Raw genomic sequence first — 26944 nt, forward strand, 5'->3', positions numbered from 1 at the left:
TGGGCGGCTGCGAGGGAGAGAGGGGGCAGCGTCAGGCCAGAGGATTGTTGCCAAGCGGGGCAAGTGAACTGGGAGGGTGCCCAGTGGCCGTGGTCCCGCCAGGGCCACGTGGCACGTCAGCGTCTTCTGTTTGGGCATGTACGTGAGGCCAGTGATGGGGAAGAAGGAGCAAAGGTCTGTGGCAAGTGGTAGGTGCCACTGTGAGGTCAGCGTGAGGGGTGGTTTCGGGCTGGGCGTGCGCTCTCGTGTGTCTGCGCTCGCGTGTACACGTGTGTGTCCGTGCACACACGCTCCCACGCACACGACGGGGCCAATGAGCAGCTGAGGGCCGGGCTCGGCAGGAAGGAGCGGAGTCAGGCCCGTGGAAACACGACTCCCGGGTGATGGGGTGATGGTAGGGAGCAGCTGGGAAGCCAGGCAGGGGGCGTGGCCAGCGCTGCCCAATGGCTCCGGCCACTCCCTGGGCCGCCCCCCCACCTGTTGACCAAGTCTGAGGAAGTGCCTGCCTGCACTGGCCAGGGCAGGGGCACTGCTCAGGCTTCTGGGCCCGCTGTGACAGGGCTACCCTCCGGTGTAGCCCTGGGTGTCTCTGGGGGGTCTGTCTGAGGCCCTTTGGTGGAGGGGTGGTTCCGGGGCGTCTGTCCGTGCGGGCCTAGTGATGGCTAGTGTGTGACCAGGCTGCTGTGGTGTCCCTGTGCCCGCCTGCTGATGTGGGTCATTCCCCAGGGCCTTTGCGATAGGTGACCTACCACCTTGCTTCCACAGGCAACAGGCTCAGGAGGGCTGCACAGCTCTCACACGCCTCTACAGCTCCTGGTGGGCACCCCTCTATCAGCCCAGTTCATACAGGGACCACCAGCCAAAAGCAGTCCCTGGGAGCTCTAGCCCTGCCCCCATCATTGAAACTGTCCATCTCCTTGTCTCCAGGACCTTTCCTGTGTGTCCTTCTCTTCCACGTTAGCGTCTTCAGGCTCTCCTGACATGACCCCCCCCACACACACCCTGCATTTTCCCACTCCAGCTCCCCCTGCCTGCCCATGGGTTAGGTCCCATGGGTCCTGGGGGAGGGAGCTGGTGGGATCCTTGGCAGTGCCCGGGAACCTTCCTTCTTCCCTCTCCCCGCCCAACATCACACCTCCCCAAAGCTCAGGACAGGGCACTCCACATTCCCACATCTTCCTTTTCTCCTCCCTCCAGGCCAGATATGGTGAGTACAGGCAGGTGTACCACATTCTCCTTTCTCATGCCCCTGGCAGACATCAGTAATCAATCACAGCAGTCTTTTTGCACTGAGTCTGGCTGCAACCATTTTTTTTTTTTTTCAGGCTGCAATCTTGATAGTCTTTGCCCACATCTCCAAGCAGCCAATAGCAGCGGATCCAAGTCAGCCCTCAAGATGTAATCCGTTTGCCATTCCTGCTTTAGGCTGACCCCATCAGGCCCCTCACCTCGGCCCATCCTCAATCCACCCTCACATTTCACATCTGATTCCTTTCTGCCTCACTGCTGGCTAGAGGTCACATGGGCATAGCCAGCTGTGGTTTTCTCTGTCCCCAAAGGCTGAAGCCACACAGTCCCCAGAACTTGGGCCCAGGAGGCGGTTGAAGGCACTGGGGCGTTGGCCCCAAGTCTCGAAGACGGAAGAGGATCTGGTTGGTTTTCTGTCAGTCCAGAGGGCAGCCAAGCCCTTGCTGGGGAGAGCGTGGTGCGGGGCTTGGGGGTGATGCCCTTGTGTCCAGCACCTGTGCAGCAGCACCTGGGCCCTGCAGGCACATCTCCCAGCCCCAAAAGGGCCTGCACGCCGACCTCCCCGCCCTGGCCCCTGGTCAGGCAGGAGCTGAGTAGCGGACAGCAGGCCCAGGGCGGGGTGGCCGCCCAGCACCCCGGCGGCTGCACGCTGCAGCTGTCCCGGCTGCCTGCCGCCCTGCTGGCCCCTGAGCCCAGGATGCGAGGATGGCCAACTCATCTCAGCCCACGGTGGTGCCTCTGGGCCCTGAGGGCCTGCGCCCCTTCACCCGGGAGTCCCTGGCAGCCATAGAACGGCGGGTGACGGAGGAGGAGGCCCGGAAGCAGCGGAACAAGCAGATGGGGACTGAGGGGCCCGAACAGAAGCCGTGCAGTGACCTGGAGGCTGGCAAGAACCTGCCCCGTATCTATGGGGACCCCCCACCGGAGGTCATTGGCATCCCCCTGGAGGACCTGGATCCCTACTACGGTGACAAGAAGGTCCGGGCCTGGGAGGCTTCCCTCCACCTGTCTGTCCATTGTCAATCTGTCCGCCTGTCCCAGGCCTCACAGCTCTCTCCCTGCCGCAGACCTTCATCGTGCTCAACAAGGGCAAGGCCATCTTCCGCTTCTCTGCCACACCTGCGCTGTACATGCTGAGCCCCTTTAACACCCTCAGACGCTGCGCCATCAAGGTGCTCATCCACTCATATCCTGCCCGAGTGGGGCGAGCGCAGGGGCGGGGAAAGGCAGGGAGGGGGCGGGGATGGGCGGGAGGCCCTCTTTGCACCTCCCCTCCCCACCTGCTCCCTCACTTTCCTTGACTCTCCCCCCGACGCTGTTCAGCATGTTCATCATGATCACCATCTTGACCAACTGCGTGTTCATGACCATGAGCGACCCGCCCTCCTGGTCCAAGCATGTGGAGTAAGTCTCCCCCTCCCCCGTTGCCCCGGTCCCAGGTGTCTGCCCGTCCCGGGTGCGCACTCTGAGGATGCCCAGAGTGAAACTGCTCTTGTCTTCCAGGGAGACAAACACTGTCACTGCCACCCCCATCCACACATACCTTAAGACCCTGGAATGGCACACACTGTCACTCTCACCAATGTCCTCAGCCCCTGGGTGGCATATGTCATTTCTGTGCCCTCCTTCCCAGGAGGTCCATCACTGCCACCCACACCCAGGCGTGACATGGCTGGCCCTGGCCGGCCCTCTCCCTGCCAGGTACACCTTCACAGGGATCTACACCTTTGAGTCCCTCATCAAGATCCTGGCCCGAGGCTTTTGCATCGAAGACTTCACATTCCTCCGGGACCCCTGGAACTGGCTGGACTTCAGCGTCATCATGATGGCGTGAGCAGGGCCCCGAGGGCGTCCTGAGGCTGATGAGGGTGAGGGGAGGGGGCCAGCCCTCAGAGGGTGGACGGCGGGGCCGTGGGTCCAGCTTGCAGAGAGTGGGCTGCACAATTCTAGGAGCTGCCATTCCCAGGGTCTGGCTGGCAGGCTGTCCCGGTGCCCCTACACATAGCACATATGACCACACACAGCAGCCCTGAGCCCTAGCCCCACGGGCCCCCACCGGGAGAGCTGGGCTACCCTTGCTAACCCCACTCCTCAGCAAAGCTCCTGCATTGTCTTCCCCACCTCTCAGGCCCCGATAGGAAACTTGCGGTGCCTGACCTGTCCCCCCGCATCTCCACGGTAACCCCAACTACAAGGATTCCTTGGGAATCCTCATTCTGGGCCTGGAGAACCTGTGACTTCTGCCCTACCGCCCACCCCCGGCTCTGACACAGCCCTCGCCCCAACCTCCCCACCCAGGTACCTGACGGAGTTTGTGGACTTGGGCAACATCTCAGCCCTGAGAACCTTCCGGGTGCTGCGGGCCCTGAAAACCATCACAGTCATCCCAGGTACTGGGGAGGAGCAGGGACCCTCTGCCCAGGCCATCAGGCCTCCCCCCTCCCCCAGGCCTGGAACCAGGCACTCAAGTTCTATGACCCAGGGTCACAACCGTCCCAGGTGGTGTAGGACCCACACCAAAGCCTGGACACAGAGGGGCCCCTGTGGCCAGAGAGGAGAAGGGGCCCCAGGTGGGAGGATGGGTTTTGAGAGGCAGCCTAGCAAGGTGGTTAGAGCACAGATTCTGGAGCCAGACTGCCTGGGTTCAATTCCCACCTCCACCACTTCCTAACTTTGACCTTGGGTAAGTGGCTTCCCTGTCTGCCTCAATTTCCGTATCTGTGAAATGTGCATAATAACAGTACCACTCATCCGGTTGTTATGAGAATTCAAAGCCTTGATAGCAATAAGGTTTTTAGAACAATGACTGGCCCAGGGTATGTGTATTCAATAAAATAAGCAGACTGGGCAGAGCAGAGACCTCCACCTGAGAGAGACACAGAGAATCAGTGATGGAAAGTCCCAGCCCTGTGGGCTCAATAATGAACACGCCACATACCCACTGAGCAATCAGGCCAGAGCAATTCCAAAGTAATGCATCAAGAAGCATGAAATAACTAGAATCTGGATCATCCGGACCCTCAAAAAAGCATGTGGAGAAACTGGAGAAGGTTCATTAAAGGAGAGAAAGATGATCTGAAAAGGCATGGAGAACAGACTCTGGGAGGAGGGGAAATTGTGAAGTCTTAGTGCTAGAAAATACCTTAGTTCTCCTCTAGTCCAAAGCCCTCGTGAATTGCAGTTGAAGAAGGAGGGACTCCGGGAAAGAAGAGCTTACTGAAGGCCACACGGCACGTTGGCCCCTGAGTCAAGGCCACAATACCTTCCCTCGGTGCCATGCTTCCAGCATCCTCAGCGCTCAGAGGGTTTTTATAAGGAGGCTGCTGAGCATCTGTTTTCATACCAAGATAAGAAAAAGAAATAAACTAATACTGAAGCAAGAGACACACTGATTAGGCCCGAGGAAGAAGTTATGGTTCTTCCATAAACGATGGAATCTGAGCCTGGAATTCCATACGATTTGGCTATGCCTTTGCCCGTCCAGAGGAGTGGAATGCAATATTGCAAAGTCAGCCTAGAGGTTCTCAGAGTGAACCCTGCTGTTCCTTGGGTGTTAACAGGCACTAAAAGAGAAAGGGGGCTTCCCTGGTGGCGCAGTGGTGGAGAATCCACCTGCCAATGCAGGGAACACGGGTTCGAGCCCTGGTCCGGGAAGATCCCACATGCCGCAGAGCAACTAAGCCCGTTCGCCACAACTACTGAGCCTGCGCTCTAGAGCCCGCGAGCCACAACTACTGAAGCCCGCACGCCTAGAGCCTGTGCTCTGCAACAAGAGAAACCACCACAGTGAGAAGCCCACAAGCCCGCCCGCAGCAACGAAGACCCAACGCAGCCAAAAATAAACAAATAAATAAATTTACTAAGGAAAAAAAAAGAGAAAGTGTTCTGTGTCAAATAAGGTGAAACGTGGCATTAAAGTTTTTGTTTCTGTAGGACTTTTCCGAGCCTTTGATAGGCTAATCTACACAAGGACCCTCCAAGAGGGCGCTACAGAGCTCAGCCTTCCCCAAACATGATTGAACCCCTTTTTTTAAGGGCACAGCTTACTAGATGAGCGTTCTAAGGAACACACTTTGGGAGTGCTGACTTAGCGACATTTATTAAGCTCCACTGTGTGACTGGGTGTTGCTCTCTGAGTCGGGCAACACACTGTGAAGTCTTCATAGTCCCTTCTTCTAGTGGCTGAGATTCGGTGGCCATTCAAGGCTCCAGATGGAGGTTGTAACCAGAGAAGGATGGGGCTAATTTGGGAAGGCTTCGGGCAAGCAGTGCCCCAAGTAAGTCAAGGCTTGAAGGAGATGGAGTAGGCAGAGGCTCGGAGGGGCTAAGTCAGTGAGTTACCCCCTGCCCTGCCCAGCCCCAAGCTCTCACCCTCTCTGTGATCAGGGCTGAAGACCATTGTGGGAGCCCTGATCCAGTCGGTGAAAAAGCTGTCAGATGTGATGATCCTCACCGTCTTCTGCCTGAGTGTCTTTGCCCTGGTGGGGCTGCAGCTCTTCATGGGAAACCTGCGGCAGAAGTGTGTGCGCTGGCCCCCGCCCTTCAATGATACCAACACCACGTGGTACGGCAATGACACCTGGTACGGCAATGACACCTGGTATGGCAATGACACCTGGAACAGCCAGGAGAGCTGGGCCAGCAACTCTACCTTTGACTGGGATGCCTACATCAATGACGAAGGTAAGAACGGAGGGTCGGAAGGCCAGTGGGGTCTTTCCCAGCCCCGATGGCAGCCCCTTGTGCGACAAAGAGCATGGAGAAGACCTGAGTGTAAATCCATCACTTACCAGCTGGGGCAACCTCTGACAAGTCACTTCATCTCCCCCTCCCTCAGAATCTTTACCTATAAGATGGAGACAACAATACCTTTCTCAAAGGGTTTGTGTGACAACAAATGCCAAATTGCTTTGAAAATCCTAAAGCTTCTGCTATAAAAAGCAGCAGTCCATAGTCCCTAACCTACGTACTCCTTGTTCTCCATCACACCACATGCTCGCACACTGGCAGGGCCACCACCAGGCCCCCGCATCCTATTCACATACCCAGACTTCATAGGCTCACACGCACAAGACAACATTCTCATAGAGCCACTCTTACTTCACACTGTGCCTTCTGGCAGCTGAGAAAATGGTACCCCTTCTTCAACCTGGCATCCTGGATTCTAGCTGCATCCCCCCTTCAGTTGAGGGTCCTGCACAGGCACATGGTAGCCCCATCCACACACATGCATGCTCCCCACCCCGCATCCCTCTGTGCCCCTGCTGCACCCCACACTAGGCACTGAGCTGACAGCAAAATGTATCTACCCAGAGACCTTGGAACTTGGAGCTGCCCTTAAAGGAGAGGGAAGGGGCACCCAGAGAGCATCCATTTGGGGCGTGTGGTCCACACAGATGTGTCCACAGGTGCACAGTGGGTACTGTGCCCACAGTGTCCATGTGGTGACATGTTTCCTTTGTGGCCTCTGACTCCCAAAGGGAACTTCTATTTCCTGGAAGGCTCCAATGACGCCCTGCTCTGTGGGAACAGCAGCGACGCTGGGTGAGTGACACTGGCGGGGGTGGGGTGGGGGCGGTGGAGGGCAGGTGTCCCAGGGTTGTCAGAAGATGGGGGATGATTAGGGATGAGGACCTGGGGTGGATAGAAACGTAAAGAAAATTCATGGGCATGAGGGGAACACTTTCCATTTTTCGGGATGCAGACAAGACGGAAGGATATTTTTCTCTTGGGGTCCCCCCATCTATCTCCAGGCTGGAGCTCTCCTTTCTCCCTAAAACCAGCCCCCATCCTATCCCCAGGCGCTGCCCTGAGGGTTACGAGTGCATCAAGGCCGGGCGGAACCCCAACTATGGCTACACCAGCTATGACACCTTCAGCTGGGCCTTCCTGGCTCTCTTCCGCCTCATGACACAGGACTATTGGGAAAACCTCTTCCAGCAGGTACAGCAGCCCCCCGCCCTGCCCCTCAGCCCCACGGCTACCTCCCTCCATCTCCACTGCCTCCTCCGGGCTTGGTGGGGCCCCTAACAAGGCTGTCTCCTCCATGGTACCCCCTAAATGCCCCTACATATAGGTTCTCAGAGCCCTCTGACGCTAGGTACCTGCCCAGATCTGAGCCCCAGCCCTTTCTTCCTTTTCCTCATTTGCCTTAAGAGCTGAGATCTGAGCCGGGTACAGACTCCCAAGCCTCACAGTAACCGGTAGGGCAGCTTAGACTCCAACTCTGCCCATACACAATTATTTACCTTCCACTGTTTGCAGGTGGGCAGGTTGGGTCTGGAGCAACAGTGCCTTCTGGTTCCTGGTGATGTTTCTAGCATGATGATGTTAATAATAATATTTAGTAATATAATAATAGCTGCTATTTGCTGAGCTCTTACTAGATGCCAGGCGCTACGGGAAAGCTAGGATTCAAGCTGATCCCAAAGCCTGTGTTCACCAATTTTTATCCTGGTTCTCTGATCTCAAGATGTCTGGCTGAGGTCCTCAGGGCTTTCTGAGCCAGGAGACCAGGAAGGTCTGGGTCCTGAGTATATATTTTGAAGCGCCCCAGAATGTGGCTTAGCCTGCCAAGGGCGGCCATACCTTGCCTCAAAAGCCCTCAAACTGCCTGGCTCTGTGAAGGACCCTCTCCTGCATTTACCTATCTGGGCAATGGATGTATGGAGATGGGTGTGGGTGAAAGCAGGCGGGTGCCATGTGACGCTTTCTCTCCCTCCCCGACTCCCAGACCCTTCGAGCAGCCGGCAAGACCTACATGATCTTCTTCGTGGTCATCATTTTTCTGGGCTCCTTCTACCTCATCAACCTGATCCTGGCGGTGGTGGCCATGGCATACGCTGAGCAGAACGAGGCCACCTTGGCCGAGAATCAGGAGAAAGAAGAAGAGTTTCAGCAGATGCTGGAGAAATTCAGAAAGCAGCAGGAAGAGCTGGGGAAGGTCTGGACTCAGGGGGAGGAGGCCGGGGATCCAGGGATCTCCCTGCCCCTCGGCCTGGGTGCTCCTGGGCAGGCTGAGGGGGGTCGGGGGAGGCATGGGGTAGGGCCTGCGAGGCAGAGGACGGGGGGGCAGAAGACCCAGGCTGGAGCTTTGGTGGGGTGGGAGGCATCCAAGCAGTGGAAAGAGTATTTCTCAGCTCAGTGCCTCAGTTTCCCCATATATAACAAGGAATCCGGAGTAGTTAAACCTGACGTAGCCTTCCAGCTCAAATTCCTATGGTTTTATGATTCTTTATGGGCAGCGTACGGGTCCAGGCTGAGGGAGAGGCGGGTCCTGATGAGGCCCCAGGGAGCAGCTGTACATTTACCCATCATGTCATGAAGTGCAGGGTCAGTCAAGGCTTCAGAGAGTGAAGGGTCTTCAGGAAGTGTGTCCTCAGTCACTTTGGTCCCTACCCTGTCACCCCACCACCACCGAGGTTGCCGCCCCTGCCCACAGTAAGCTGGGTGCGGGCCAAAAAGAGGGGCCCCCAGCCTGAAAGGCTCAGGAAGAAGCTCTGAGAATCCATTAGTCCATCCCCATGGCTCAGCGATGGACTTTATGTCCATCACCCTTGCTGGTCCACAGGCCAAGGCCGCTCAGGCTCTGGAAGGTAGGGAGGCAGACGAGGACCCAGCCCACGGCAAAGACTGCAACGGCAGCCTGGACACATCAACGGGGGAGAAGGGGCCCCCGAGACCCAGCTGCAGCGCAGACAGCGGCGTCTCCGATGCTATGGAAGGTGAGTGTCTGGCATCCCCATACCCACCCTTCCCTGCCTGTCCTGCCCATCAGGCCACTTGGGCTCCCGGGGTGGGCGCCGGGAGGGCCTGGCTGGGCCCAGCTTCAGGACAGTAACTTAATATTGGCATCGAAGAAATGGCCGTGATAAATATAGTCCTGGCTTACCCTGGCCCAATTCTGGCTGCAAGGCCAGGCTGTGGCGGGAACTGGGGGCTTCCGGGAGGCCTTGGGGGCTGCCAAGGCAATGGGGAAGGACAGGATAAGAATACTAACCAGGAAGGCCCAATGTTCCGGAAACTGGAGATCCTGTTCCTCAAATATCTTCTGGGTAAAAGTTAAACATCAAAGGTCTCTCTGCACAGATAGAGTCACAGACTCCCCCAAATCCCTGCGCTGCCCCCCAGGCCTCAGTGGGAGACTAGGATAAGGTAACGAGGAGAGGGTGGATAGACGTACAGACGGATGGATGGATGGATGGATGGGTGGCTGGGCTGAAAGATTAATGAATGGGAAGAGACATGGGTGTGTGGATGGATGAGAGGGAGGGAGGGAGGCAGTAAGGAAAGACAGAGGGAGGAGGAGGAAAGGGGGAAGCAAGGGAGGGAAGATGCAAGGAAATCTGACATAGAAGGGATCGGGTCCTCTCCCCAGGTGTCTCGCCTTGTGCCAGGGAGGACTTGGAGGACTTTGCAAACCTCTAGAGGGCCCCATCCCAGCTGACCTGGTGTGACGGGCATCCAGGTGTCTGTGTGCCCTGCCAGAGAACGCCCCAGGGAATGCTGGACAGGGCTGGCCGAGGAGGTCACTCAACGTTGTCCTTACTGGGACTGTGGTGGGAAGTCTGGGGCCTCAGACACAGTTTAGGGCACCTGCAGTAGCACCCGGGTTGGGGCTAGGGGTGTTGCTGCCAGAGCAGAATCTGCAGCCTTTGCGAGGTCCAGTTTACTAATTCTTGGATGGGGGTGCGGCTCAACCGCCCCCAAACTCTGGGGTGTCCCAATCATGCACTCAAACCCAGGTGTCTATGGGGCTGCCCCCGGCTCCAGTCCCCTTTCCTCATCCATTTCCAGTGGTAATTAAATGAGAGCACGCCCAGGCTGAGAACCCCCATGGGCAGCAGAGGCCTGGAAGACCAGGAGGGGAAGCAGCGTCACCCATGGGCCTTAAGGAGCCCCAGGGGTTTAGAGCTGGAGTGGCAAGAACAGGGGATGTTTCCAGAAAGCTACCCTGGTGGGAAAGGAAGGACTGGCTGGGGACAGTCTGGAGGGGCCGGCATACTGGCAGTGGGAGGGAGAGCCCTCGGGGGGAACCACGGTTTGCTCCTGAGTGGCGCTGGCCAGCAGCAGGTGGAACTGGGACCCAGCCCCGTGCAGTGGCCTCCCGCCTCTCCCTGGGGGCCCTCGGGCCCCTCCCCAGCCGAGATCGCAGCCCTGGGCCATAGGCAGAGGATGGGAGTCACCCCATCGCGTTAGGGGGTGGGGAGCTCCAGGAAGGCGAAGCTGAAGTAGAACACTGGGAGAGGAGCTTGGGGTAAGGCTGCTGAGGGTGTGGCTTTTTGAGGGTCAGCTAAGGGACAGCGGGTTGTGGGGTGGGGCCATGTGGGCGGTGTCTAGAGGGATGGGTCTTGAGGGTGACCCACTGAGAGGCGGGGCTTGGAGTAGGCCTCCCTGAGGGGGCGGGGCTTGAGGTGTTATGCTCTAGGGGGCGGGGCTTGGAAGGTGGGACCAAAGATCTAGGTGGAGGAAGGAGCACGTGAGGGGGGATCCTCATCAGGTATCTGTTTCCACCCTACTCCCAGGGCTGGCAGAGGCCCACCAGAAGTGCCCACCGTGGTGGTACAAGTGTTCCCAGAAAGTGCTCATATGGAACTGCTGCACCCCGTGGATGAAGTTCAAGAATATCATCCACTTGATCGTCATGGACCCCTTCGTGGACCTGGGCATCACCATCTGCATCGTGCTCAACACCCTCTTCATGGCCATGGAGCATTACCCCATGACGGAGCAATTTGACAGAGTGCTCAACGTGGGCAACCTGGTAGGGAGCGGGCGAGGGAGAGGCTGTCCTTCCTGTGCAGGACAGGAGAGGGGCCACAGGGCCCGACAGGCTGTGTGGAAATATGGGGCACAATTAGGGGGCATAAGGGGACAGGCTGGGGTTATTTTCCCAGCATATGGGTATATGGGGGCATGAGTTGATGTACCAGGGATGTACATGGGGTGATCCATGGGATGTGGAATTTGGGTTTCAGGGTACTTGGGGGCAGACAGAATGGGGATGAGGCGCTTGACCTCTTATTATCAGGATTTCAGGGGCTTTGGGGTCCAGGCCATGCCCTGGAGGCAGAGATGGGGGAGTGAGAGCACAGAGGTATGGGGGGGCTGGATGGCAAGTCTCTCCACTTTCAGAGGTTGTTGTGGGGCTAAGAGGGACCAAGGGACCTGGACGTGGGGGCGTAGAGCCATGGGCACCCAGGCTCAAGAGGCCCCAGCTCACCCTGGAGGCCCCAGGGCATAGTCCCCCAGCCCTGAGCCCCCCTGCCCGCTGCCATTTCTCAGGCATGGCCAGGCCAGCTCCCCTCTCCAGCCCTTTCTGCTCTGCTATTGTTGACACACACTGATCCGCCTGCTTATCCCTGCCCATTAGGAGCATTATCACCTCGTTGCCAGCCCCTGTGGAGCCTGACAAAGGGAAAAAGCCGCCTCCTCCTCCTCCAGCCCAGCCCCACCCTTCCCAATTGCCTTTGCAATCTTTCCAGGATGGCGAATGGGCAAGATGCTCCCCCTCCGCTGAGGGCGCGGGGAGCCCAGGAAGAGTCAGATTTGGGGCCTGGGGCAGGACGAGGACTGGGTGGGCAGCACAGGAATCAGGCCCTGGACTCCCCAGCCCGCGAGGCAGGCACGTCCACCCCACGGAGATGCCCGAGGCGGCCGTGGCCAGGCCGGGCTGGAGGAGCAAGGGTGTGCTCTGGACCCGCGGTGCAGCTGCTGGGGTGTGTGATGGGCCCGGCCCGCCGCCTGCCCACCCCCTGACCACACTCTGCTGCTGTCTGGGCACCTGCTACGGCCAGGGACAGCTCCTGGGCGGGGCTCAGCATGTGCCCGGGCAGGCTGTGGACCCGGGGCAGCTGGTGCCTGGCAGGAGGGGGGCCGTGCCCAGGGAGCTTTTAGAGGTTCTGCAGCCCTCAGATGAGTCCAGGGCTCTGGGGGCTCAGCTCTGGCTTCTCACTGATCCTCCGCTTCATCCTCTTTTGGGCCCTGCCTTAGACTTCCGAAACCACCAAGGTTTTCTGGGTCCTGGGACCCCAGCCAACCAGGGTAGAGAGGCTGTAGGGTGTAGGGACAGGAGACTGAACTAAGCACCCCAAGACCTGGTTTGAGACAGGCTTCTATGTGGGCAGTGTGACCGACAGCTTGCTGCTGACCTCTCCGAGCCTCAGTTTCTCAACTCTGGGATGAGCGTGATCATCCCTCCCAACTTCACAGAGGTCGGGATACCGATAAGGTCATAATGTGAACCACAGCATGCTCTATGAGTGTTGAATATTATTATGATTGGGCTGAGGCCCCAGGAAGTCACGTGACACAGGCCAACAGTCCCAAGGCCAGGAATGGACGGGCCCCGGTCTCTGAGTGGTTCCCACTCTGCCCTGTGGCATGGTCGTTCCGCTCCTCACTCACTCACATACACACACCTGTGGGCCGTGGGTACCACTGCCTGCGCCCCCAGGGCTCTGTCACCCTCCCCTCGAGCCCTGGAGGCGGGAGTGGGGTGGGAGGCCCCCGAGGTCCTGTGCCTCTGAGGCTCTGTGACGGGGGCTGCACCCCACCCTGCAGGTCTTCACGGGCATCTTCACAGCAGAGATGGTGCTGAAGCTCATCGCCATGGACCCCTATGAGTACTTCCAGCAGGGCTGGAACATCTTCGACAGTATCATCGTCACCCTCAGCCTGGTGGAACTGGGCCTGGCCAACGTGCAGGGGCTGTCGGTGCTCCGCTCCTTCCGTCTGGTGCGTGAGGCCCTGGCACCCGGGCTGGGGAAGGGTGTGGTGAGGATGCCCGGAGGAAGGGAGGAGAAACTGCCAAGAAGCCAGAGGGCTGGAAGTAAGGCCCCCTCTGCCCTTTGGTCACCACTCTGCCTCTTAGAACCTTTCTTACTGGAAAAAAGGAGAAAGGTGCCCTCCCCCTTATCACACAGAGCTGCTGGAGGACCAAAATGACAGCCCAGGAGCTGACATTTGGGCTTGACTCCTAAGTGACCTTGGGTGGCAGTGGGGTGGGGACTTCAACCCATATTGCAGAGCTGAAAGCTGAGGCTCAGGAAACTCATCAGTAGTGGAATTGGGACTCCGAATTAGCATCCTTTCCACTACCCCATAGGGACCTCTCATGCATCCACAAAAGTATAGAGAAGGTAAGATACACCTGTGTGTACCTTTCACCCAGCTCCAACAGCTGTCAACATTCTATAGTTCTTGTTTTATCTGTCCCCCCAATTTTTCTGTGGGGAGTATCTTAAAGCAAATCCTGAGATTTCATTTCACTTGCAAATACTTTAGCCTGTATATTTAAGAGATAAGGACTCTTTCTTTTGATCACTCGAAGAGGATTAGTGGGTAGGATGTGAGCATTCCCATTTAATAGAGAGGTAAACTGAGGCCTTGCATCCCTCAGTGGGTGAGAGTTGAGCTGTTCAAAAGAGTTCTTTCTGGGAATTCCCTGGTGGTCCAGTGGTTAGGACTCTACACTCTCGCTGCCGAGGGCCTGGGTTCAATCCCTGGTCAGGGAACTACTCTTTCTCCTATAAGGATGGGGCTCTCTTGGGGCTGGGCCAGGGGTCCCCGGGCCTCACCAGCCCCTGCCCTCGCCCTGCCCGGCAGCTGCGGGTCTTCAAGCTGGCCAAGTCGTGGCCAACGTTGAACATGCTCATCAAGATCATCGGCAACTCGGTGGGGGCACTGGGCAACCTGACGCTGGTGCTGGCCATCATCGTGTTCATCTTCGCCGTGGTGGGCATGCAGCTGTTCGGCAAGAGCTACAAGGAGTGCGTGTGCAAGATCGCCGCAGACTGCAACCTGCCCCGCTGGCACATGCACGACTTCTTCCACTCCTTCCTCATCATCTTCCGCATCCTGTGCGGGGAGTGGATCGAGACCATGTGGGACTGCATGGAGGTGGCCGGCCAGGCCATGTGCCTCACCGTCTTCCTCATGGTCATGGTCATCGGCAACCTGGTGGTGAGTGAGGTCGGCTGGGTGGCTCCCCCACCCTCGCCCAGGACACCCAAGTGTCCACCATGTGTCCATGCCTTTATTTCCTTTAAATCAGGCTGTCGTTGAAGGGCCCTTTTCCCATGAGGTTACACTGTGTGAAACCGCCGATGCTTGTTTTCTACCTAACCCCAACCCCAAATGGCAGTTTTGTATGGTTTAACTCAGTGGCTCTCAAATTTTAACCTGCTTAAGAATCACTTGGGAGTTTCTCAGAACCTAGATTCCTGGCCCCATGCCCCAGAGTCAGATGCAGCGGCTCTGGGCCGTGGCCCAGGAACCGGCATTTCTAATGAGCTCTGGGTGATGTCACTGCCGCTGGTACAGGGACCACACTGCGGGTAGTACTGTTGAGACCTAGTGTTTTGGGTAAAGTAACATGATAACTGGAGTCAGACTGACCCATGTTGCATTCCCGGCTCCTCCGCTGTCTATGTGACCTTGAATGAATCACTGCTCTCTGGTTGGCTGAGTTCTCTAACTTCACGTGGAAGAAAAATGGTAGGCCCCTCAGGGGGTGGCCGGGAGGATTGACTGTGACCGAAGAAGGCACAGTGTGGGGTTGGTAGCAGGAACTCCTGGCCCTTTTGTCCTCCTACCCTCTCACCCTCTGTTCCCAGGAATTAGGCCATGGGCGTTGGCAGGATCTGGAGATGGCATGGGCTGCATCCATCCTGCCACTTTCTGTATGCGGGGCTGGTGCAGGGAGGGAGGTGCAGGGGCCCATGAGAAACGGGGTGTGAGGCCATGGTCCAGCTAACCAGAATTTCTGTGGCTGGGGCCGGGGGAGGCATCTCTCCACACCCTGCCGACTCTGCTTCTCCCCTTCTCGGGGTGGGGTCACTCCTGCCAGGAGAGCTGTGCCCAGCTGCCCCCTGTGGTGGCCGACGCTGCCCCGGGCAACAGGGAGTGGGAAGACACACGTCCCCATGTTCTGCAAAGGCCTGTGGAATCCTTGAGCTGCTGGGTCAGCGCTTCTCAGCTATGGCTGAGCTCCGGCTGGGGGCAGGGGCAGACTGGCGGCGGGGGGTGTCACCTTAATTGAGGAGGGGACCGTGGGAGGGGGTCCCAAGCCCCCAGGGACAGCCAGACAGCAGAACCCAGCCTGGTTGCTCCTGGGAGGGGGGGTCTTAGGGAGTGGGGAGAGTGAGGGAAGATGGAGAGTGAGGGCAGATGTCCCAGCAGAACTTTGGGGCAGTATTCGGGATGGGTGTGTGGGAGCAGGCTCTGAGTAGAAGTTTGTGAGGGCAAGTTTAAGGGCCTGGAGGTGACTAAAAGGATCTGCAGGGGGTTTCTGTGTGTGTGTGTGTAAACTCAAAAACATTTCAGGCCCCTACTTTGCCACTTGATGACTGGGAAACCTCGAGCAAGTTATTTCTCTCTGGCCTCAGTTTTTCTCATCTGGAAAATGGGGATGATGGGGGTGGTGACCTACTCCACTGGGTGGTCGTAAGGATTACATGACACACGTCCAAGTGCTTAACAAAGCACTTGGCCCAAGAGGCCAGGGGGGTCCAAATGTTACAGGCATTGGGGGAGCAGTGGCGGATTCAGTACCCATCACCAACCAGCATCACACTCCTGGTGTTGGGCTCTGCCACGTGCCGGTTCCTGTGCCAGGGGCTTTACGTGTATTATCCCTAATGCTCTTGACGACCCTGTGCGGCAGGTAATGTTGGCTCCGTGCTTCCAGGAGGCACAGCCCAGAACCACACAGCCAGTGTGAAACGGAGCCTGGACTAGGACCTGGGTCTGTGTAACTCCAATAGCAACAGCGTCAATACCAGCAGCAATGGTACCAATGATGAGGTTAGCATCAGCAGTACCAGCGATGACAGCTGACCTCTATTCATGTTTATTCAGCATTCTGAGCACTTTCCTGGTATTGATCTCTTAATGCTCACCACCCCCTATGAGGGCCGTGCTGTTTTATCGAGCAAAGTCTCAGGGAGGTTGATTAGGAACCTGTGCAGGATTTGAACCCAAGCAGTCTTGCCCCAGAGTCTGGAACCACTGCACTGCACTGCCTCTGTGTGTGTGCCACCCGCACCCTCCCATCACACACACATGCACACGCGTGCACACACACACAGATGCACACACCTACCCACCCTGATGCCCTTCTCCGGCCCAGCTCTGTGGCTCTCCCACTTTGCTCAAAGGAAGCAGAGTGACCAAGGGGGGGCGGCACTGCCAGCTCCTTGGGCACTGTCCCCGCCCACCACCCTCCCAGGCCTCATGGAAGCAAGTGTCTGCCAGAGGGCACCGGGGCACCCCGCCAGGGTGTGTGGGGACCCAGGTCCCCTGCGTCCATGGCACTCAGGCACATCCTCGGGGTTACTGTGAAGAAGAGGAAATGACCAGGGCATAGGGAACCCACCCCTCAGAGCCCCCCAGGGGAACTTGCTGTCAGTCCCCCTTCCCTCCAACCCACCCCCCATGCCTTGCCTGAGGCAGCTATTTCTGTCCCAGGCAAGAGCCGTGTGCAAACCCTGCTGACCCAGAGAGCAGCTAATTCCCATCTCAGATGTGTTTCTGGCAACTGGACACCTCCCGCCAGAGAGGGAAAGAAAAACCAGTAAATTTTGGTGGGGGGCAAAGGCAGAAAAGTAGCTAGAAGACATGGCAGTGGGGACGAATACCCCCAGCACATTCTCCCAGAGAGAGAAGATATACAATATACTATATATATATTTTAAGACCACATTTTTTTTCTTTTAATTTTAATCTTTTTTTAATTTTTATTTTTGGCTGCGTTGGGTCTTGGTTGCTGTGTGCAGGCTTTCTCTGGTTGCGGCAAGCGGGAGCTACTCTTCATTGCGGTGCGTGGGCTTCTCATTGCAGTGGCTTCTCTTGTGGAGCACGGGCTCTAGGCGCGTGGGCTTCGGTAGTTGTGGCTTGCAGGCTCTAGAGCGCAGGCTCAGTAGTTGTGGCTCGCGGGTTCTAGAACGCAGGCTCAGTAGTTGTGGCGCACGGGCTTAGTTGCTCCGCGGCATGTAGGATCTTCCTGGACCAGGGCTCGAAACCGTGTCCCCTGCATTGGCAGGCGGATTCTTAACCACTGCGCCACCAGGGAAGTCCCTATATACATATATTTTAAAGATATTATGTCAACATGATAGTTAAGACAATAACAAAAAGACCTTGGAGGACACTGGTGAAGGCCAGACAGTGAGATGCATGGAGAAGATGGCCAAGGGTGGGAGATTCACATTCCGGTCCTCCCTTGGTATCTCAGGGGATCGGTTCCAGGACACCCTGCAGATTCCAAAATCTGAGGATACTCAGGTCCTGTAGAAAATGGCGTAGTACAGTTGGCCCTACTTCCTCATGTCCACTCATACAGCCCCACCCTGAGACCCCCAGAGTAATACCTGCCTCTGGCTGACAGGAGCCAGAACCCCCACCCCAGCCAGGCTGTACCTTCCTGCTCACTGCCCTGGAGTGGGAATAAGCTGGTGGAAGTCAGGGCCACTGCACTGTGTAGCCTCCGGGGTAGCCATTCACATTGTAGTCTAAGTAAATGATGCCCTCTGAAGTTGTACAATGATTGGAAACCTGGGTTCTAGTTCTGACTGTGCTGTTTGTCCTCAGGCAAGTCACTCCACCTCTCTGGGACTCAGTTTCCTCAGTCATAAAATGCTGAGCTGGCCTCAGAGTTAATCACACTCCTCCCTGTACCTTGTAGAGTCTTCTATTCTCACACACACAACAGCCAACAAGTTTTGAGTGCCTACTGTGTGCTCTACTTGTACTGACCTTTTAATCCTCACAACAACGTGAGGAGGTAGGTATTGGAATCATCGCCATTGTACAGATGAGGAAACTGAGGCACGGAGCAGTGATAGGACTTGCCTCAGGACACTCGCCTAGTAAACTGGGGTTCAAAGGCAAGCAGCGTGGTTTCAAAACCTGTGCACCCCAGTCTGCTTTGTGCATACCCACTGCATTGTATTTTTCTGATCAAATGTCTGTCTCCAGGCTGAGGGCAAACTGAGGCCACTTGCTTCTACACACAGTGGGAGGGGCTCAGTAAATGTCTGTCCACTGGAAAATAAAGTTGATGGGGGTAGACCAGTAGCCTCTTAAGTCCCTTTCAGTGGGGCTAAGAGAAGAGAACCTGGTGGAGCAGGGAACCCCAAAGGAAGAAAAGGGAGTGAACAGTGGTAGATGAGATGCCCCTTCTACAGCAACAGGGGACATGCATCTGGGTATCGGGAGCACAGGGTCTATTAAAAGTCCCATTTACCAGACAAGAGAAGAAGGCTCAAAAGATTCAGGCTCCCAATAAGTCCTGGAAGCTTGGAGATATGAGTCCTGTTTTTTGTTCCACATCCCCTGGCAGTGGAGGTGGAGGACAGAGTCATAGAAAGAGTCCCTGTCACCCAGTGGGCCTCCCCTAACCCTGCCTCTGCCTTGGTCAGCAGAGTCCTATCATGTGCGTAAGACTCAGTTTCCCTATCTGTAAAGTGGGCGTGACAGTAGCACTCCTCACCTTCACAAGCAGTTGTGAGGGTTCCGTTAGGTGACGTCCTCTTAACAGCCCACCATGAGGTGGGTCTGATCTGGAGACCTGAGGCTCCTCGTGCTGGCTGAAGGTGGCACCCTCAGGGGCCTAGAGGCTGAGCTCAGGCTCCCCCCACCCCCTGTTTCCCAGGTCCTGAACCTCTTCTTGGCCCTGCTGCTCAGCTCCTTCAGCGCCGACAGCCTGGCGGCCTCGGACGAGGATGGCGAGATGAACAACCTGCAGATCGCCGTCGCGCGCATCAAGTGGGGCGTCGGCTTCGCCAAAGCCTTCCTCGTGGGGCTGCTGCATGGCAAGATCCTGAGCCCCAAGGTTATCATGCTCAGCCTCGGGGAGATTGGGGAGGCTGGCGAGGCCGGCGAGGCCGGCGAGGCTGGGGAAAGTGTCTCTGAAGACGAGAAGAAGGAGCTACCGCCCGAGGAGGATGAAAACAAGGACCTCAAGAAGGACAATCATATCCTGAACCACATGGGCCTGGCTGACGGCCCTCCCCGCAGCATTGAGCTGGACCACCTCAACTTCATCAACAACCCCTACCTGACCATCCACGTGCCCATCGCCTCCGAGGAGTCTGACCTGGAGATGCCCACAGAGGAGGAAACAGACACCTTCTCGGAGCCTGAGGATGGCAAGGTGAGCCTGTCGCAGAGCCTGGATCAAGGGGTCGGGAGTCAGACAGACATGACTCTACATTTTTGTGTGACCTTGAACATGGCACAAATCCTCTCCAAGCCTCAGTTTCTCCATCTATAAAATGGGGTAATGGTACCCACCCTGTGGTATTACCGTGAGCATTAGATGAGATGCTGTGTGCAAAGCACAGTCAGCTCTCTGTGAACGGTGACTGTTATTACTATTAATACAATTATTTTGGCATGCCCTGCCTGTCCTAATACTCTAGGCCTCTCCCTTCACCCCTGCCCCACAACTCCACCTGGGTGCCCTCTCCCCAGCAGGTGGCGCTCTGAGACAGCATGTTCTCACCTGAGGCACCCTAGCTCCAGGGCTGGAATCCAAGAAGCCTCTCTTAACCCCCCTCTGGGTTTGAAGCTCCTGCCAAGTCCTTGCCATTATTATCTGTTTCTGTTTAGACCCCACCTGGAGGGCTGGTCCCAACCTCCGAGTGTGGGCCAAAGTGCCAGGTCTGGGCTGGGGACTCTGAGGAGAGGGGTCAGGGGTCCAGTAGGGTTGGGTTCAAGGGGAACAGAGAGCTGGGAGCTGGAGCCGCTACCTGCGCTCTCCTCCATGCAGGGGGCCTGCTGCTGGGTTGAGGTTCCCCTCCCCTGCGAGGGTGGGGGAGGCCCTGGTGGTCACCCCCAGAAGCTCAGGCTGAGCCCCCGTGCCCACCCTCCAGCTCCGGCAGGGGAAGGAGTAGCACATAAGCTAGGGCGGGGCTCCCTGTCCATCCCCACCCTATCGGCGAGGGCCCCGCTGGCACCAGAACCTGAATAAACTTTGCCCTGAAAGCTCTTGACTCCTTGTTCCCCCCAAATACGTGGCACACTGACTTACCAGGGAGCCGAGCGCCTGCCAAGCTATAAATACCCAGGGAAATGTGGCACTAACTTCGGTATGAGGAGTGCGGGTGGAGGAGGGCTGGACAGCAGCCGGAGCCAAGGCTCTGGGGACTCTCACGGGGAAACAAGTACGGCTCCCGGGGGGCTGTGGGAGTTGGGGTGCATGGGCAGGGCAAGTGGCTCAATGGGTGCCGTGCCCAACCTAACGCCCAGTGCCTCGGTTTCCCTTTCTGTCGACTGGGCACAAGGCCCTCCCTGGTTTTCTGGCCACTGTTCTGACAGCCGCCCCCTGCCCCTCCAGGCTACCCTCTCCATCTTCCTCTTCAGGGGCCTCACCCCCAGCCGTGAAGGGGGCCCCATGAGGAGTGCAGGCTGGGGGCAGGAGGCCGGCCTAGATGCAGCACCGGGAGGAGGTGGGAGAGGCCTGGCCAGGCTGGAGCACCAGCCGCCCCACCCGACCCACTTTCGTTAGGTTCCCTTGGCCCCAGGCTGGAGCTTTGGCTGCAGAAAAGTTTCCATCCTTTCTGGATTCCTCAGCCAAACGGACCCTGAGGATAGGAAGGCTCGGACTTTGCTCCATCCTGACCCCCTTCCTTCCCCAGGCCTCATCCCTGTCCCACTCCAAGGGCAGGACCAAGGCCTGTGGCTCTTCTGCATAGGCCCCAGTGCTGGCTGCATAATCCAGGGCTGAATGAATGAATGAATGAGTCTGCTCCACCCTCTCTTTCCCTTCTCCCTTCTGGCCTCCCATCTTGACCTCCCCCGCCCCACCTTGTGGGAGGGCCCGGGGTCACGTGACCCTGTGGCCTCTGCAGAAGCCGCTGCAGCCCCTCGACGGGAACTCCTCCGTCTGCAGCACTGCCGACTACAAGCCCCCCGAGGAGGACCCCGACGACCAGGCCGAGGAGAGCCCTGAGGGGGAGCAGCCTGAGGAGTGCTTCACCGAGGGTGAGGCCCAGCCCGCGTGTGTGACCCCACCTCGCCTGGGTGCCTCCCCCAGCCCGGCAGGCCCCGTAAGGGACCCGAGGCCGGCAACAGCCCCAGCCCCAGCCCGTTGCCCCCTCGGGGACATCTCGGGGACACACGCATCACCAAAAGCAGGCAGGGCCTTCTTCCTCTGATGCTCTCCTGCCCTGCCCTGCGGCACCCGGAGAATAGAATGCCGGGAAGGGGTGTCAGAGCTGCGGATGCCCCCAGCCCCCGAGCCTCTGATCCCTGCAGCGTGGGCGGCGGGCGACAGAAGCATCAGCCCGAGGGCTGCCGTGCAGAATCGCCGCAGAGCCCTGAGTGCGGCCGGCACTGCACGAGGCAGGCGCTCAGCAGCGGCCGCTCTAAGACTGTCCTCCTCCTCGGCTTCGTCTGCCAGAGAGAGGCCTGCCTTGCCCTTCAGGAACATTTTTGCCTGGAGGGCCTGGGCTGTGGCAGAGGGAAGGCTGCCTGGGCGAGGTGGGGGAGGATGGCGACAGCCGACGGCTCTAGAACCTGTGCCGGCTGCCTGCACCCCTGTGCTCTGGAAGGCCTCTGCATGCGGTTGTGTGTGGGGGGGGGGGGGCGGATCCCGGGAAGGTGGCGGGACTGTGCCTCCTAAGGTGGCCCCCAGGCCCATGACCGGTGCCCCCGCCGCCCTCCCTCCCCAGCCTGTGTGCAGCGCTTTCCCTGCCTCTACGTGGACGTCTCCCGGGGCCGAGGGAAGACGTGGTGGACCCTCCGCAGGGCCTGCTTCAAGATCGTTGAGCACAACTGGTTTGAGACCTTCATTGTCTTCATGATCCTACTCAGCAGTGGAGCCTTGGTAGGCGCTGCCCTGGGGACCGGGCACTGGGCAGAGGCAGGGGCCAGGCCTGGGCAGCCCCGAGCCCAGAGAATCCTAAAGAACTTACCAGTGCTTCCAGGATGTGTTGTAGACTGTGTTAATTTTCTTAAAGAGACAGATGGGCTCTGAATCCGTGTGCATCCTTAGCTGACAGGTCCCAACCGGGGATCAGGTGGGGAAGGCCTTGGGAACTGGGGGTTGGGAGGGCAGGATGTGTCAAGGTGAACCCCCCGACAGACCAGTGAGGGTTACTGTTATGAGGCCTGGGAAAGGGGAGCTGAGGAGCTTCTCCCCACAGGGAACCCACTGGCTCACCCGCGTGCTGGGCACGGGGAGTCTGCCCCCGCCTGGCCCCAGGTGCCAGACCCCTGGGAACCGGCAGCTTCAGGCAGGTAGGGGCGTGGCTGCCGCCCCGGCCTCCTCCGGGCCCTGACCACCCCGCCCTGCTGGTGCCCCCAGGCCTTCGAGGACATCCACATCGAGCAGCGGCGAGTCATCCGGACCATCCTGGAATACGCCGACAGGGTCTTCACCTACATCTTCATCATGGAGATGCTGCTCAAGTGGGTGGCCTATGGCTTCAAGGTGTACTTTACCAGCGCCTGGTGCTGGCTCGACTTCCTCATCGTGGATGTGAGTCTGCCCCACCCCCGGCCCCGCCGCCAGATCCCAGGCGGTCCTTGCGGCTGAGGCCCTGCACTCCCTGACCACCCTCCCCTCCCATTACAGGTCTCCATCATCAGCCTGGTGGCCAACTGGCTGGGCTACTCGGAGCTGGGACCCATCAAATCCCTGCGGACGCTCAGGGCTCTGCGTCCCCTGAGGGCACTGTCGAGATTCCAGGGCATGAGGGTGGGTGCCGAGGGGGACCCTGAGTAGGGCTAAGGACTCGGGGAGCAGCCACAGCTTGGAAAGGGGCTGGGGGTGTCTGTACTCCGGCCACCACCAGGGGTCCAGGTCTGGAGGTCCCCAGGCATCCTCCCACACCAGCCCAAGTGCCCATTCCCGCCATCAGCCCCCTCCTTCGCTCATCTCTTCCGCCACTGGGGGCAGCAGAGGCTGAAGCAGCTCCCAGGAGGGGCCTGAGGGCACCGAGGCAGGAGGAGAGGAAGGAAGGCAGGTCTGTGGGTTTATAGGTGTCCCTCCCCAGCCTCAGACTGGGGCCCCCCAGGACTCCAAGCCTGCCCACCCTTCCCTCAGGCCCTTGAGGGCGGAAGTGACAGGTAAATACAGGGTTCGGGCAAGACCAATGGGACTTCCCCAGGCAAGGGGGCGGGGGTAGGGGGGGTGTCTGTTAGGATCCACGCTGGAGGGACGAACTGCCATGAAGCAGCAGGTTGCAGGTCAGCAGTGCACTCAGCCTGGGGGCTCCCTCCTGGTTATGCAAGAAGCCAGCCAGCACTGGGCCCTCCCACCCCTGGAGCCGGGACCCCTCCCCACCAGGGGGAAGTGACCTGGCAGCTGGTTGGTGCCCCAGCCAGGAGTAGAGCTCCCCTGGGCATCACTGGGCTTGTGCCACCCACTTTGTCTGGAGGTCATGGAACGGCTTCTCCTTGAAAACAGATAATTCTCAGATTCAGTTCAGCCTGAAATAATGAGGTTGGCCTGGGTGGCCACCGCTGGCAGGGCACAGAGTCCAGTCCAAAGGGTCCTGCTGCTTCAAAGACTCGGCTTCTTTTCTGGGTCTGTGTCTCTAATCCTGCGAGCAGATGAGCAGGGGAACAGGTCACGGGGACTGAGTTTCCTATGGGGGCCAAGGAAAGAGTGTTTGTCTCCTGCCCGGTGACCCATGGCCGGGCTGCTTCCAGAGAAGCCCAGCCTGCACTCTGGGCTGATGGCTCCAGCCAAGCGGAGAGCCCTCTTCAGCCACCAGGCCGGCAACCCACTACCCCTACTCCTTGCTTACCATCCCCCCACCCCCAAGTAAAGCTCAGCAGACTTCTCCCCCAGGCCTGGCTCAGATGGGCCCTCCTCCAGGAAGCCTTCCCTGAGCAACAAGGCCCAACCCTGCCTGGCCCCCTGGTTACTGTGGGTGGGAACCCTGTCCCAGAGGAGACTGGGTGTCCCCACCTGCCTGGGAGAGGATCTGGAAGTGACCCCCTCCCTGGCCCCCAGGTGGTGGTGAATGCCCTCCTGGGAGCCATCCCCTCCATCATGAATGTGCTGCTCGTCTGCCTCATCTTCTGGCTCATCTTCAGCATCATGGGCGTCAACCTGTTTGCCGGCAAGTTCTACTACTGCGTGAACACCACCACCTCCGAGAGGTTCGACATCTCTGAGGTCAACAACAAGTCCGAGTGCGAGAGCCTGATGCACACGGGCCAGGTCCGCTGGCTCAACGTCAAGGTCAACTACGACAACGTGGGTCTGGGCTACCTCTCCCTCCTGCAGGTGGTGAGTGTGACCCGCTGCCCCTGCCCAAGGCTGGGATGGAGGTGCCCCCGCATTCTCATTGTACCTGAGCGCCCTGCCGCTCCTTGTTAGGGGGCCGCCCACCCTGCTTCCAGGGCTGTGGGACCCAGAGGTAGTGTCTATACCTCTCCGGTCTCTATTTGATGCCTCCCCAGGGGAGCTCAGGGCAGGCAGCCACTGGGGAGGACCAGGCGGGGGCAGGGAGGGAAACTCAAGGATGATGGAAGCGGGGGGCGGCCCCCTCCCCTCACATCCAACCACACTCTCTCAGGCCACCTTCAAGGGCTGGATGAACATCATGTATGCAGCCGTGGACTCCCGGGAGGTGAGTGGGGGTCCCCGAGATGTGGCTGGTGAGTGAGCCAGGGGAGAGGACTCAGATCCATCCCCACCCCATGCTGCCTCCTCAGGAGCCCCCGAGACCCCACAGCCTGGGGGTGGATGGGCCCACAGTGAGATGGAGAGCAGGGAGCAGGCAGCATGTACCCCCAGCCCACCCCATCCCATCCTGTGGCCCCTGCAGAAGGAGGAACAGCCCCAGTACGAGGTGAACATCTACATGTACCTCTATTTCGTCATCTTCATCATCTTCGGCTCCTTCTTCACCCTCAACCTCTTCATTGGCGTCATCATCGACAACTTCAACCAGCAGAAGAAGAAGATAAGTATCCAGCCTGACCTTCCCCGGGCCCTCCCCTCCCCAGTCTCCCTCCTCCCTCCCTTCGTCCACTCCTTCCTTCATACATTCACAAACACTGCCTCTGCACCTGCTGTGCTCTCGCTGGCTGGCGGCATGATTCAGCAAGGCTGGGTTCACATCCCACCAGACGACCTTGGACAAGTGAGATGTGGCCACCTCGAACCTTGGTTTCCTTATGTACAGAATGAGGTTCGTGCCACCTGCCATGCCGGCTCATTCTGAGGACCCAACGAGACATTGATGGAAGGTGGCCCAAAGCGGGCAGTGAGGCTGCGCTGGCCCCTTGCCTCTGTCGGTCACCCAGTCCCCTCCCCTCCCTTCTCTGGACCCCTGAGTCCCCCTTCCCCTGCCTCCCTCGACCTCCATCTCTGGCCGCTCCAGGCAGGTCCCACCGGCCCCCCTGCTGGGGTGTGGGTGGCTTTAAGGGTGGTGCCTGAGAAGGTGAGAAGGGGGACACTCCCCACCGCAACCTTATGGGCCCCATCCCACTATACTTTGGAAGGAAAGACCTCTTCATGACGGAGGAACAGAAGAAATACTATAACGCCATGAAGAAGCTTGGCTCCAAGAAGCCTCAGAAGCCAATTCCCCGGCCCCAGGTACCAGCCGTCCGGGCCCCTCCCCCTGCAGCCTGGATGAGGCTCCTGCCTAAGGGGGCCACGGGGGCAGGGGGCAAAATGCAGCCTGCGCTCTGCCCACCAGGCTGTGTCCGTGGCGTGAGGCTGGGTCCACCTGCCGAGAGGGGCGCCTCTCTGTAACCGTACAGACACTTTACACACAAGCAGCAGCTGCCTGATAAACTCCGGTCATTGGTTTACCCTTCACCTGGCCCTGCATGGCTCTCCAGGGTCCAGTCAGCTCTTCAGCTGGTGGCCTCTGGGGCAAGGGCCCCTGGAGCGGGGAGGAAGAGGATGTCCAGACAGCCCCCCAGTGAGCAATGGCTTCAGGAGAAGGATGAGGGGTTGCTGGGGGACCTTGACGGGAGGAAGGGTCCCAGAGTGAGGAAGGATGCCCACGGACCCCACAGATTGGCCTGTTCTCATGGGTCTCGCCGCCCCTGCCCTGGCCGACTCCACCACAAGACCTGACACCTCCTCTCTCTCTCTCTCTCCCTCCCTCCCTGTCATGCTGTCATGTCTTCTGCCGTGTCACCTGCATCTTCTGCCGGTCTGCGTCCTGCCCTGACCACTGCCCCCCACACCCCTCCGCGTGCATCCCCGCACTCCCATCCCTGCTACAGAACAAGATCCAGGGCATGGTGTACGACTTGGTGACGAAGCAGGCGTTCGACATCACGATCATGATGCTCATCTGCCTCAACATGGTCACCATGATGGTGGAGACGGATGACCAGAGCCAGCTCAAGGTGGACATCCTCTACAACGTCAACATGATCTTCATCATCATCTTCACGGGCGAGTGCATGCTCAAGATGCTGGCCCTGCGCCAGTACTACTTCACCATCGGCTGGAACATCTTCGACTTCGTGGTTGTCATCCTCTCCATTGTGGGTGAGCAGGGCCAGGCTGGGCTGAGTCATTCAGGAAGGCCCGGTGCTCCCATCCTCGTGTCCACACACACACCTGCTCATGCACCTGCCGTGCTCACACTCACACACATACACACATGCGTGTGCACCTGGTGTCTACACTTAATGCGCGAAAGCACGTACGGCGGGCTCCCAGGCAACCTGTCACCTTCACACGCGTGACTACGCCTGAGAAACATTTACT

The 26944-nt window shown here is 58.5% G+C and overlaps 1 protein-coding gene across 4 annotated transcripts in view; it reads left to right on the plus strand.

Moving 5' to 3' along the window:
- SCN4A (sodium voltage-gated channel alpha subunit 4) overlaps window positions 1-26944 on the plus strand; it is a 46413-nt gene that overhangs the window by 15510 nt on the left and 3959 nt on the right. For 3 of the 4 annotated variants that reach the window (XM_082373664.1, XM_082373665.1, XM_082373667.1), the window contains exons 2-24: window positions 1560-2226; window positions 2316-2433; window positions 2562-2652; window positions 2950-3078; window positions 3547-3638; window positions 5635-5931; window positions 6729-6792; window positions 7050-7191; window positions 7982-8191; window positions 8819-8972; window positions 10773-11011; window positions 12811-12984; window positions 13855-14211; window positions 18902-19402; window positions 21102-21234; window positions 21924-22078; window positions 22559-22732; window positions 22829-22951; window positions 24215-24493; window positions 24783-24836; window positions 25035-25172; window positions 25706-25810; window positions 26452-26722. In XM_082373664.1, the coding sequence (XP_082229790.1) occupies window positions 1954-2226; window positions 2316-2433; window positions 2562-2652; window positions 2950-3078; window positions 3547-3638; window positions 5635-5931; window positions 6729-6792; window positions 7050-7191; window positions 7982-8191; window positions 8819-8972; window positions 10773-11011; window positions 12811-12984; window positions 13855-14211; window positions 18902-19402; window positions 21102-21234; window positions 21924-22078; window positions 22559-22732; window positions 22829-22951; window positions 24215-24493; window positions 24783-24836; window positions 25035-25172; window positions 25706-25810; window positions 26452-26722 (4273 nt within the window). In that variant the 5' untranslated portion in view covers window positions 1560-1953. Of the gene's footprint in view, window positions 1-1374; window positions 1399-1559; window positions 2227-2315; window positions 2434-2561; window positions 2653-2949; window positions 3079-3546; window positions 3639-5634; window positions 5932-6728; window positions 6793-7049; window positions 7192-7981; window positions 8192-8818; window positions 8973-10772; window positions 11012-12810; window positions 12985-13854; window positions 14212-18901; window positions 19403-21101; window positions 21235-21923; window positions 22079-22558; window positions 22733-22828; window positions 22952-24214; window positions 24494-24782; window positions 24837-25034; window positions 25173-25705; window positions 25811-26451; window positions 26723-26944 lie in introns of those variants that run through there. The other variant, XM_082373666.1, reaches the window with a different exon arrangement.

Source organism: Balaenoptera borealis, assembly GCF_965194805.1.
Source record: "Balaenoptera borealis genome assembly, chromosome: 20".
Lineage (NCBI taxonomy): Eukaryota > Metazoa > Chordata > Mammalia > Artiodactyla > Balaenopteridae > Balaenoptera > Balaenoptera borealis.